Here is a 13,463-nt window from a genome sequence, read left to right on the forward strand (position 1 = left end):
TGTATTTTATAGTATTCTGCAGCACTTGGCATACAACTCTTTTGTCTCATCTCTGTTCAATAAGAATGCCCAACAAAAACACGCTTGTATTTCAGACTTATCAATAGCATCATTTCTAAAATGTGTCACAATCTGAAAATTCTACTTAAACTACCAAAAAACCACCCTCCATAAATCCCCCAAATGCTGGTTCTTTCTACTTCTACAGCATTTCAGTAAGTGAAAACAAATGGAAATCTTTGCCTAAACAAGCATGCTTGAAATAAAGTGTCATCGAAAGCATACCTCTGTTTGCAGACACTTCACTTCAATTATCAAAATGCATGAGAAGAAAAAACACGGAAGAAACCCCTGAAAAATCTCCCAGATCAGGAGTCTGGTCTTCTACAAATCTACAAATCTTCTACAAATCTACCACTCAGCTGCTTGTCTGCATACGTCCTCACCTCAACCACCTTGAGGTATCATCTCAGTATCACTGTAGCTGAAGCGCATGCTTTTCTTTATTCACTTGGTACTTGTTCTCTGTCACAGAGGCTCTCCCCTTCCCCAAACTTGTATTAATCACAGCTTTGAATCAGGCCTTCAAAACGGAATAAAACCAAAACTACCAAGATAAGGGTAGAACCAAGTAAGGCTAGACTGATTTTGGACATCCTGAAATGACAGTCTTCAAGAACTACATCCAAACAAATTCAAAGTGTTGAGGAAATGGAAACAAAACCAGAACTGCTGTGAACAGCTATCCTGCCACTTAAGTGGATGTTACCTATTTACTAATAAACAGGCTCTAAAAATATCTTATAAGTTCGTAAGAAGCATCACATCTATACTGGAATCTAGGTCACTGACCTAGTTGTTTAATCTATTACTTGCCTGAAAAATACTGAGATAGCAATATTTGAGATTACTCCCTTTTTTGCCAACCAAATCTCCCTGATGCATCAAACTCCCTATCAGTGAAATAAGGACAGTACCACTCACTATGATTGATCTATAACCTCTGGTTTGAAGGCTACTTTATACTCTTAACCTCCTGACCAGCCCAATTTTATGATAATTGTGTTTGGAAATTCAGAGGTTTTAAGTGTTTGGATGTTAATATTTACAAACATTTCATGCATAAGACAAGCTCTGTATCACTGGTGTTTTCACACCCCACTGAAGCTGCTATTATATGCCTTTTAAAAATTACCTAAAAGACTGAAACACTCCAAACCTGATTTAAACGCTTCTGCTATGTGACAATCTTCTCTGTTGAAGAAGGCTGCCTCCAAGCTGCCCATGTGAGGTTGGCTTTTGTTTCATTTCAGTTCAAAAGTTGTCATTTTTAATGTTACAATGATAGCAATTTAGATGAAGAATTAAGAAAAAAGCATTCATTCAAGTCACAACTGTTTTAGCAGGGAGCCATAAAATCAGTCTGACCATTTACAACAGATTTCTAGACAGAATGGTGTAGATGAAAATCCCAATAAAATATACCTTTTATTGGCTGCATGATGGAAAGACCAGTGGGTGAACTTTTACATGATGAGGGTGGAGACACTATGCTGTAGTGCACAATGGAAGCAGCCTGTTGCGGCTTTGACTTTGATGAAGGTGGCAATAATGTAGGAGGTGATGGCTTCTGACTTGAATGGTTGCTATAAACTATGAAAGCAGAAGCAGTAAATAAGACTAACAGAAAAAACAAACAGGAAAACAGAACACACCACACAACTTATGAGTATTTCATTTCCCCTTTCAACAGTAAAAAAAAAAAAAAAAAAAAAAAAAAGTGACTACTCGTCTCAGTCCAGACCCAGAATGATTACAATTTTTAGTCTCTTCTCAGGAACTCCAAAAATAAATAAATCAATCAGACCCACATAGCTCCCATAATTGAGGAAAAGATGAAAGTCATTTGGGTGAGAAAGCATTGTTCCCATGTCTGTCTCAATTCAGAAGCTGACTTGCAAGCCATTATGCCATACAGGACTGAATTCTAAGAAAGTAACTTCAGGGCTCTCAGCGATAAATTAAGATGTGAAGTTAATCTGCTTGCAATATAATTTTAAACATAGTATACAGAAGGAAATACAATAAAATAGTTAATTCTAAATTAAACCCTTATGCAATCACCCAGCATAATAATTGTTAGAAACTTATAAGTCTTTCAAAAAAAAAAAAACACAAAAAAAAACCCCACAACCAACAAACAAAACCACAACACACACACACACACAAAAACACACTTCAATCCTCCAACCTGCACATTGCTGTCCTTGAAGCTGCTGTGAGTTACATGGTGATGATGTTCTAGGAAACTGTATCTGCTCTGATCCAGGAGGCTGCAAATATCCTACTGATGAACTACAATAACAATAAAAAACAAACATGACTACCAGAGGTTTATGTCACGTATTTATTTAATCATAACCATTGTGTTCACTGTCTACACAGATGGCAAGTTACTGGGGTATTGTTAACTTCAATCAGCAATATTCCCCCCTATTCCCCACCCAGGAATCTGCTTCTGAAGACGACAGAAATTTCACAGCTCTTCCTTGGCCACAACTTACAGTCTGCATATATCAAAAACACTACTAATTTAATATTTTGATGTACTACCTTTGTGCAAAGAGAACTGTTTAAGTATAAAGATGCATAGAATATGAAAAAATGGCAGTTCATTGTCTTAATTAACCGTAACTAGGTCTTGGTTAAATGGCCACCACAGAACCTGCCACAAGGATTTCAGATGCTTCAGTGCAGAGTAACACAGCCTAAACAGGTGGCTGCAGGGGTTGCCTTACTGCAGCTTCACCAAATCGGAAAAACAGCTGGTCATGAAACAGCCTTGCATTTGTAATACTTAAGAAAAGAACAACGTTTATTTATGCCAGGTATTTTTCAGGGCATTAATGGCAAAAACAGGTAAGTAACAGATTCTATCGTAACAGTAACTGGTCATTCTGCCAGAGGCAGAACATCAGGTTGGTGGACTACAAGCAGGATGGTGTCTACAGCGTCTGGTACTTCAGTATAAAGTTGAAGTTTTCATTAACATATGAACTGAATGTTCTGAGGGAATGAGAAATAAGTTTTTATAACTTCAAACTGTGGAAAAAAGGAGGGACAATCTTTTTAAGCTTCCACTGGGAATCCATTTTCACCTGTAACTTCACATGAAAATTTTCCCATCCTTTGTCCCATGTGTCAAGTATATGATTTTAATTTAAAGATGCCATTGAAACGAACCAAACTCAGAAAGCAACCTGTTTCAGTTTTCAATATGCGTGGGATGTATTGCCTCACACAGCTTCTCGTCTAATGATTATAGTTCTCAGTGGTGACCCACAGGTTTGAGACTATTCAGTTCCTGCAGAACAGTATTCCACCTTCTCTGTTGAAAAGCATTACGACCTATTACTGCAATAAAGGCAAGATGCTGTCCTTAAAGGCAAGATGCTGCCCTGTTTGATAGAGATGGCCATTGCAAATGATGCAAGAGAATAAGCAATAAAATTGATTTACAAAACAAGTCTGGGATTACGTCTACAGGTGAATTCACTGAGCCTCAAACATAACTACAGAAAAGGTTAAGAACCATTTGAGTACAAAGAACAAGAACTCAGATTCATTTAAGTAGACGAAGCCATGCAGCAGTGACACAAAAACTGAATTGCGTAAGAGAAAAAAACAGCTAATAAAGCATTTTTAAGTCTACCTTTAAAATATATTTAATACATGCAGTAATGTAGCAGATCCTGTCAGTTACTACAAGGCAATTAAACCTGGTTGCTGAGAAATCAAATAACCAACCTTAAGTTATTCTGTTGACCTGATGGAATGACACTGTAGTAAACTGGCATTCCTGTTGTGGGCAATCCTTGATTTGACTGACCGGGAATTATTACAGGCTGTTGATATGTCTGCTGGGGCACTGCCTGGGAACCTTGAGGCACCGAAACCTAAAATTGAGAACACGTTAAGACCTTCTTGTGCAGAAAATTTTTCCTTCTGCTTCTTGACCATCACCTACTTTAAGATTTTTTATTATTATTTTTTTTTTGAAAACAAAACAACAAAGATCTACCAGAACTCTCTAAATCCAGAACACTAGTGATAACACGAGTTGAAATAACAGTGCTTTATAAAACAAAAGTTTTTACCTTCTTCCCTAAAAATGGATATTTTGCTTCCAAGGGACTCCATAAATTAACAAAAGAATTTCTCTACAATAGTTAAGGAGTGGAGTGGGTGGAATTCTTACAAGCTTTTTCTTCCCCATCCTCTGAACCACAATTAATGCAGCACTTAGTATTCAAGAGGGATAAAATCTGTCAATTTGTGATAGGTCTGCTTCATGCTTCAATCATTTATTTATTTATTTTAAATCTCTCTCCTCCAAGTCACCTTTAAAATGTACTTGCAGCTTTCCTGCATTTACAAAGCAATGCACTTCAATAAAAAAGATCACTCAACAGAACAGAAGAGTGACTGGAAAGTTATGAGTAAATTACCCACCTGATACGATGGCACTGAAGGATATGGAACAATCACACCTTGAATTTGATTCCCAACGTTGTTGTGTTGGCCACTGACTAGATTTTGATTCTGAGACTGCTGAACTCCAACTAACCCCTGGTAGTTTTGCTGCTGGTTAGGCAAAACTTGGTAACCTGAAATTATACATTTAAATATTATTTTGGAAGTACTGTCTAAAATGTAAGACATTTTATACAGAGCTGCCTGTATGAAAAAGTATGTGTGGCATTTTCCAATGGCTTTTTACATCTGGCAACTTCTTAAGAGTTGAACTTACCATGCATATAAAAAGAAGCCAACATTAAAAAAATCAACAGATTTCATTCATTTACAACCACCTGGCCCCACCATTAAATACCACACATACTATCTGCAATGCTGCACTCACATGCTTGCAATATTTCTTTGCACTCCGAGTTACATGCATTGACACCTTGATTTGATTGGTGAAAGCTGAAAGCATTTGAAAAAACCATGCTAAATAATGTCAAAAACAATTAATTGTCTATTATTATAAACAAGGCTGTTTATAATACTTCAGCTTTGAAATTCTGGTTATGATAAATTCTGCTAGCATCTCAGGTGCCCCAGGATGAAAGTATCTCACCTACGAGTCAAGGCTGAAGCACACTGTGCAATGCACTTGTGCAAGTCCTTTAAAAAACAACAACCAAAACCAAACTGATTTTTCATATTCACCCCACTGTAGTGCCTCCGCAACGCTTTATTACTGCTTAAGCTGGCACCCTTTGCTGTCTTTCAAAAATGTCCTAAATAAAAAAAATAATAAATAATGAAAAAAAGAAGAAAAAAAAAAAGCATGAGTGCCAAACAGGAAATGGCACCCAAGCGTTTATTACGCTCCAGCCTTGTTCCCACTTTTTTTTAAGCATATAGTAGGTACCTGTTACAGGTAACTGATCAAAACACATGCAGGACACAAGTTCTTTTTGTCCTATTCCATCATACAGGTTATGTCCTTAAATACTTACCACATCAGCAACAAAACTATAACTAACTGTGTTTCTGAGACTAGGCCAGTTACCACTGTAGAGTAAAAAACTGGGCTTGTCAGAAGGACCAATGGCAAGAGGAGTCCTGTATTAACTTGGACACATTGATATTCCAAGGAATCTGACATTCCCCATGCTCCCTGGCTTGATATGGAACTATATATTTGCTAAAGCAAGTACAGCTGCAAAAAGTCACATGGATTTTTTTTAAATTGTGTTTAAAAATTGCTTAGTCTATTTAGAAAATAATTATTCAGTTAACAAACACTTTTCTTTAAAAAAAAAAAAAAAAAAAAAAAAAACAAAACAACAAAAACCCAGAGACATTCACTGATTACATACATCCAAGGTACAATGAACATTATGAATTAAGTCTCAGCTGGCTATCTCTCTTATAGAAATTGCAACAATGAAGAATAACAACGCCTGGTAACATCACCAAATAATGCTGGAGAAAATTAAAGGGAAGAAGGTTCAGTTCGTTAAAACCAAGAGAGCTATTCATTAGAAACACAGAAGACACTATAAATATTTTCAGAGTACTATGTAACTTCACAACCATGCCTGCTCAAATAGGTCAGTAGTTACAATTTTTAATAACTGAGCTTGGACTGCATAGAAAAATCCATCTCTCATCTGTTACAAACAAAATATTTAAATGTGCTTTGTTACCAAGTGATCTATGGCACCTAAAAAGCAATCGAATGCAAAGCTGCAGTATACAACAGATACAATTACCACATCTGCAATCTAAAGCCCTCACTTCCCCGCCACTGTAACATTGCTGAGAATATTTTTCAGCTTTTTTTCCTGACTCTTCCAGCGACAGACATAATCAATTTTGCAAGCGGAGAGAACTGGAACAATATAAATTGAGTGCCAAGAAGGTTCCCCACAGAATTCTGAAGAATGCTCTATTTTTAGTTTCCCAGTTTCACCTCTGCATAGAAAGTGGTATGACAGAAATGCAACACTCAGCAGAAAAAGAAAACCCGCACCTGCCTGAGCAGACTGCCTCATTACCAAGAAATATTCCAGAACAGCAGCTACAAGAAGCAGCAGCTACAAAAAGAAGCATGCTTCTTGGTATTTCCATAAAGTAATCACTTAATATAAGAGGAATTAACCCACAGGATATAGAAATACATTTCTGAATAACATGTTAAGAGTGAAAAATGGCTTTTATTCAAGAACAAGAAAGTAAAATAACCTAGTTAACCAGCTCTGAATAAGGCTCGGAATCTATTACAAATAGAGCTATTATTACTGTGACAGTGATGATTGGCAGTTTTGTAGCAGAAGCTAGTTGAACTTCAGCTGATGTTCCTACAGTTACTGCTGTTCAGATAAGACTTTTAATCAACCTACAGTTAGGTCTTTTGGTCAGCTGGCCCTCACGATCATGAGGACATGAAATACCTCTGTTTTGGGCAAAGCATTTAAAACAGAAGTGGGAAAACAAACAAACAAACCAAAAAAACCAAACACCAGACAACTAAATATTACAGGTGAAACCCCTTTAGCAAGGAAGCCAGGAAGCAGCTGAAAAAGAGACCGGTTCACTGTGAGAAATGTAAACCTCTCAGACAGTGTTACGGCCCCGAATTCAACAGCTCAAAGTCAGGCCAGCTCATAATGTTAAACCAAACGTGGCTTCAGGTGCCACGCTCTCAGAAGCTGTCATCTTTCACTTAACTTTGTGTTTGGAAAGCAATTTCAGAGTTAGCAACTGCTTTACAAAATGAGTAAAACCCCTGGTTTTTATGTAACACGTGATTTGTTTGTTCTCACTCTTGACCAGGGCCAGAATCCCAGAATATCCGCAGTTGGAAGGGCCCCAGCCCAAAGGACTCGTTGCCACGTTAGCCAAGTAGCACGCTGTCCTTCAGCTCACCACCAGCCATCGCTAGTAGGCATCGACCATTTCAGATGTAGCTTTGCGTTAGCTTAGTACAAATGTTTAAAATAAACCCATGAGAGGTAATTACAAAACATACAATCTCATAAGCAGTTTGCAGAACAAAAACTACAAGGTGAAACCTTTTTAATGTCCAGAATGGAGATTCGGAGTTGTCTCTAAAGCAGTAAATGAGAGCCAGCAATGGCGAGGTAGCAATTGGTTCCTAGTAAAATGTTTTTCTCTGCCATTAGTGCTAGCCACACACCAAGTAACCAAGCAGGAATGAGTGGAATTGAATTATTGGCTGGACCATCCTTTCACTACCCTAACAAGATCCCTTGATATTGGGACTAGAGGCACAAGGTACCTTATCAAAGCAGTAAGAGTTGTCTGCACAGCTATCTTTCTCCCTTTATTATGTTTATTTCTTCTAGGCCAGAAATAGATTTTCGTGGCTGCTACTTTTCACCCGTCCATGTTACAGACGGTGAAATTCAATAAAGCATCAACAGCTGAAAACACACAAGCACCGAATTTACTTACCTAATAGCAACTGATTCCTCCCTTTGCATCTTAATGCTGATGCACATCACCCCATGCTTTGAAACTCAGATCTGGGGGGCGGGAGGTGCAAATAAAAGAATCCTTCTTTCTGAATGACACTAAATCCCTGATTTTTAACAGACTCAGCCAAAATGTTCTCTGCCTTCATATGTCACTAGCTACTTCTGAAAGTTTTTACTATGAGTTAAGATACTACTCAGAAATAAATTTGCTTTAGGAATCCAAACCTTACTGAAGAAGTTGTAACAATATTTGTAAGTAGGCAGGTTATTAGAATATGATAGCTATACTTAATTCAAAAGGAAAAAAAGACAAGAGGAAAGCAGGGAAACAGACAAAGCTTGATAACATTCATAGGAAGCTAAGTCAAAACACTAGAGAAGCCTTTACCGAAATAGAAGGATCAGAAAACTAATTCTAGCCACTTAAGTCTCATGATATATACTATTCAATATCCAGATACCTTTAGTCAAAGGACAAAAAAATTACTCTATATTATTTTCAATTGCATTTAAAAATAAATGACAGTATTACCAACATGGTCTGCATAGCAGTGTTTTCATGCCACATCTAAAATTAGTAACCAAAGCTTCAAAACAAGAGATAAGGTGATAAGGTGCATCTCTGCAGCGTTACGTCATTTAAAGTTATTTATTCACCTTAAAACAGGAAAAAAACACACCCAAGGTATTCAAAATGCTGAATTAAGTTCAACAAACCTGTCTGCTGTCCGGGCTGTGCCAATGGTTGGTTTTGCTGCGTGTTGTAATGGACAGAAACAGGTCGATACTGTTGGCTGGAGTGCGAGTACTGATTGGGTGTACAATAACAAGCTGGCATCTAAAGACAAACGACAATTAAAGAGATGCACTACCCGCAAGTTTGTAGCAGGCATACACATAAACACAAAAAGATGTGCACACAATAAAAGAGGTGCAAAACTTTAATGGTGCAACTAATGTTAAATGCTTTAGCAAATAAAAATACTTACTCTGTATTATATAAAGTCTCTCTTTTAACAGCTGATTTCTTGTACTTTCATTGTAGAAGAAATAAGTTCCAAAACACTAAATTCCCCTACATCAGCACTATTTTCATGAACTGTTTTTAGCAGTCTCTGGTGACAATACATGTCATTTTAGCCAATGCCAGAGGAAAGTAATGCACTGCTACTTTTAAACTGCAATAACTACTTGGTGGAACCATGGAGAAGGTTGGAGGGGAGATGGGAGCAGATTCAGGATCTTTGGACCAATTTGCATAAGGAAACATCTGAGACACTAGAAAACAATGGAGAACACAAGGATGTACAAAATCCACATTTGGTAGTTTTAAAATGTCACTACCAGTAACACAGTGCTCTGATATTTATGGTTTTTGTTTGTTTTTATTTAACTAGCTAAATAGACAAATCTGAGTGATTATTCCTCCTCAAGTACACTAAGGTCATTCATTTCAAAACACAAATGAGAAAAAAAATGCACAAAGCCACAAATTAACAGGGATCCCCACAGCACATAAAAAGCCCATTAATGGAACAGCATCATCATATTTTAATTTTAGCTTTTGGTAGACTGGAAACAGAACCATTGTACCTGTGGCACAGGTTGCTGCATATATCCCTGCTGCTGGAGCACTTGCTGGCTGACAGGGTGGCTAGACGTAGAGTAGCCTTGAGTAGAAACTGGTTGGCCAGAGGGTGGTGGAGGTGGAGCAGCTGCGATGATATAACCAGACTGCTGTGGGGGCTGGAGAACTACAGTGGACTGGAACATAGTGGTATGAGGTTCAGCTGGATCAGCAGGTGGCTGACGGGCAAGACTCATATGGCTAAATTGTGATCCTAGGTTGTCTTGCTGTAGTTGTTAAAAAAAAAAAAAAAAAAAAAAACGGCAAAAATTACATTCACAGGTACTCAAAATAAAATAAGAATAAAAGATTATATCACAGTAAGTGAACGACAAATAGCTCAGTAAGTAAAATTTTCAGATAGGAATGTCTCAAATTACAACATCAGCCAAAGAGCAGGAGGAAGAATGATAGCACATGATAGAACACAGCAGCAAATTATCTTCAGGGCTGACAGTGGGAAAGAACATCCATGTTGAGAGACTTTACTCACTCCACATCTGCCTCTATCTACTTATTGTAAGAATTCAATTTATTTTCTGATTGGACTCCAAAGCCTGAGTAATAATGTTAACCCCCAGTTAAGACAGCAGAAGGCAACAGTATTGTTAAAGTAATTTTTAATTTTCAGTTAATGAGGCTCTAATCCTGGACAACAGGAGACATTTGTCTAGCTTGGTATTATACTACATACTTGTCATGCTAAAACAAAAAATCAATCCTTCTAACAGCTGCAAAAATCTATTCTAGCTGCTACCCATTATCTGTATTTTATTAACATTTGAAACTATGGTACTGACAGCACTGAGCACTGCAGGAGTCCCATGGAATATGAAACTCCTCTTACTGTAACCCCAAGCATTTTTCTTTTCAAGCAATTCAGCATCAAATGGATTACCAGCATTCTGAAAATAAGAAGTGATCTCTAATAAATTATCTTTTGTTAAAAATGAAGGTTCACAAGTAAAATCCAAATGTGAAGAAACTCAAAAATTTGAAGACAATATGACGAAAATATGAGTTAATTGACAAAAACTAAGTTCGACCTCTGTCTTTTATGGATCTATATTCACATTGTTTGATGAAGTTTTATAGTTCCAAGGCTAAAAATACTAAATACTAGAAATATGAATTTGCACTTAAAACTTTATTTAGAATACCTTTACATCTTAAAAAGACTTATTTTCATCGTATCAACTACTTAACTTGTCATTGTCACTTCATTTTGAGATGAGGCCTATTAATGCAACCATAATACTTCTCTACACTGGATTTTACATTCTGCTCCCCATAATATCTAGTTAAGAGAAGAGATCCTGATATTCAGTTCTGATTAAATATTACTTTTACAAATGGCTGAAGTGCCACTGCAAGTTTATTTCTGTTATACACTGAATACAAGTGAATTCTGATCTGGTCAGTTCTTCCCACAACAACAGGTACAGTACAAGTATGATCAACCATTGAAACACCGTATTGCCAGACATGGATAAAGCAAACTTTCCTGCTACCAACTATGAAGGTGTTCAATTTAGATTATGAGCCTAGACCATCATTCCTTTTTATATGTTATGTAAGTTGCCATAAGTAGAAATACATTTTTGAAGCTGACAGCACAATTAGTACTTCAACTCATTTCCTGAACATGAAATGGTTTGAAACTATTATAAACCTGGGGAAGTTTCATTGTTTTAACAAACGTATGCCTAACAATGATTGCAAATTACAGCACAGAAACCTAAGCTATGTTTGAACTAGCTGCCACAGGCAGCAATTTATTCATATGCTAAAACTGCGTAGGAAGTTCACATTGGTTAATTACCTTCTCAGTTAATGAGATGAGAATGGTTAAGTTATTTTCAATGCAATTCACATGTATTCAAACTCTAAAATACCATGAGAAACAACACTGCTAAAAACAATACACCCTTTGTGAAGTGCAATTCCTTTTTAGGATTGTATATCTAAAGTACAGATAACACTTATTATATAGTTTTAATTATATGCAGCCTATTGAATTCAGATCTATATTTATTACCAGACAATGTTTCTGATTAATACCAAAACCAGTAACAAAATACTCTGAATACATATTAAAATAGCTATTGTATAACATGTAGAGCTGCATGGAAAGCTGGGAAGCCTAGTTTTTGACCCAAACCCTAGTTTACATTCTGCTTTGGGTAACTTTTCTTCTTTCCTAGGCTTCATTTTGTCTTGGTGTTAAGATTCTTAGTGAATATTAATTTTTTCGTTTCCACCTTCCATCTATTTAATACTGGATGCTCGTGAACTGGGAGTGTTAAAGTTCTGGCAAAGAGGCTAGAAAATATAACCACAAAAACAACAACACTGCACATGTGATCCCTGAAAAGAGATTAGGGGTCAGCAGAAGAGAGAGCAGACATAGCAACGAGAAGAAATGATGGAGAAAAGTTAATTGAAAGACATAGAAGGTATTGATTGACTGGCTAACAAAACTTTGAAAAAGCTTCCCCTCTACAAAGGAAAAAAAATAAAATATATAAATCAATTAATACACGTATATAGGAATAGTCCAATTGTATGTATTTCTGTTGAGCTTGAAATTTAGAGGGTAAAACCTCAGGAACTATTTTCAACCACTCAGGTAATATTTTACTGCGATTAAGAAGCCAGCCAGTCATTACACTGGTATCAGACACCACTTACAAACAACCCAAGCAAAGGTCAGCACCCACTAAAGATTAACCCATGCAGAGAGGAAATGAACAGAAGATATAATACCACAGAATATTGCTGGGTAGAGGAGACTGGCAGGAGCGGGGGTGGATAAGAGACTGCAGAGTACTGAACAGGCTGGGAAGAAGGCTGCAGAGGCCGGATAGGCTGAAGAAATAACAGGTTTAGAAACATGGTTAACATTAGGAGTAAGAGAAGTGAAAACAAAGTCTTTTTTAATAGGAAAAAAAAAAAAAAAAGGCAAACGTGCTCCAGTCATTACCAGAGAGGGAAGGGATACATTTTTTCCCCAATTAAATCAAGCTGAAGACTGAACAGAATTAAAATAAACGTAATTTTCAATATCTGTATCCCAGCAGAAATGCGTTTGCTTTATTTTAAAGCTTATGTATAACAAATAAGTCAAATTGCTTCTATTTAGCATATACTATTTGAGAGAGAGATTCTTTTGAAATTATAAATAAGAACTGCACATGCATTCTAAATACAAGTTATTTTAAAGCATCTAAATACAGAATGAATCTAGTACTAACCACAGATTAAAACGTATTACTTTCCTTTATCCAACAATACTGAAATATTTTGTATGCATTGGGGTTATTTAAACATCAGAGATCTATCATTGCTAATAATATTTTGAGCAGGTTTAACTCCAGCAGCCATTGAGAAGGCAATTATAGAAGTGGTAAAGGATTTGCAAAGAAAACTACAAATACTGCATGCTTTTGTAGATCAGACAGAGAGAAATTGTATAAATGAACCTGTTTCAAAACAGCCCATCGTTACTGTGTCACATGCAGGTAGCCTGAACAGAAGATTTAAGCCAAGGAAAATGGACAAGGATAAAGCCAGATAAAGTTCTATAAATAACTTTCTGACAAAACTTGAGAACAATTTGAAAACACCACAGGGGACTATAGCCAATACTTGGTGCTTGAAATAGCTGCTGCAAAAAGAGGTAGAATTCTCCCTTCTCCTGACTATAACACATTGCTCACTTTTCTTTTCTTCTTCAAGGGCTGAGTCATCTTTAATCTGGCTTATTTTACCAAATTCCTCTTGTGCAAGATGAGAAAAATAAAAAAGCCTGTTCTTCAGCATGG

At 36.7% G+C, this 13,463-nt stretch overlaps 1 protein-coding gene across 13 annotated transcripts in view; it reads right to left on the reverse strand.

The window, feature by feature from the left end:
• The window catches only part of R3HDM1 (R3H domain containing 1), a 50,526-nt gene that overhangs the window by 6,858 nt on the left and 30,205 nt on the right, over positions 1–13,463 (reverse strand). For 5 of the 13 annotated variants that reach the window (XM_084524250.1, XM_084524247.1, XM_084524248.1 and 2 more), the window contains 7 exons: positions 12,406–12,507; positions 9,606–9,866; positions 8,730–8,850; positions 4,513–4,667; positions 3,808–3,956; positions 2,252–2,355; positions 1,486–1,653 (listed from right to left, as the gene is read on the reverse strand). In XM_084524250.1, the coding sequence (XP_084380376.1) occupies positions 1,486–1,653; positions 2,252–2,355; positions 3,808–3,956; positions 4,513–4,667; positions 8,730–8,850; positions 9,606–9,866; positions 12,406–12,507 (1,060 nt within the window). The remainder of the gene's footprint in view (positions 1–1,485; positions 1,654–2,251; positions 2,356–3,807; positions 3,957–4,512; positions 4,668–8,729; positions 8,851–9,605; positions 9,867–12,405; positions 12,508–13,463) is intronic. The other 8 variants (XM_084524244.1, XM_084524243.1, XM_084524242.1 and 5 more) reach the window with 4 other exon arrangements.

Source organism: Aythya ferina (genome assembly GCF_964211825.1).
Source record: "Aythya ferina genome assembly, chromosome: 6".
NCBI lineage: Eukaryota > Metazoa > Chordata > Aves > Anseriformes > Anatidae > Aythya > Aythya ferina.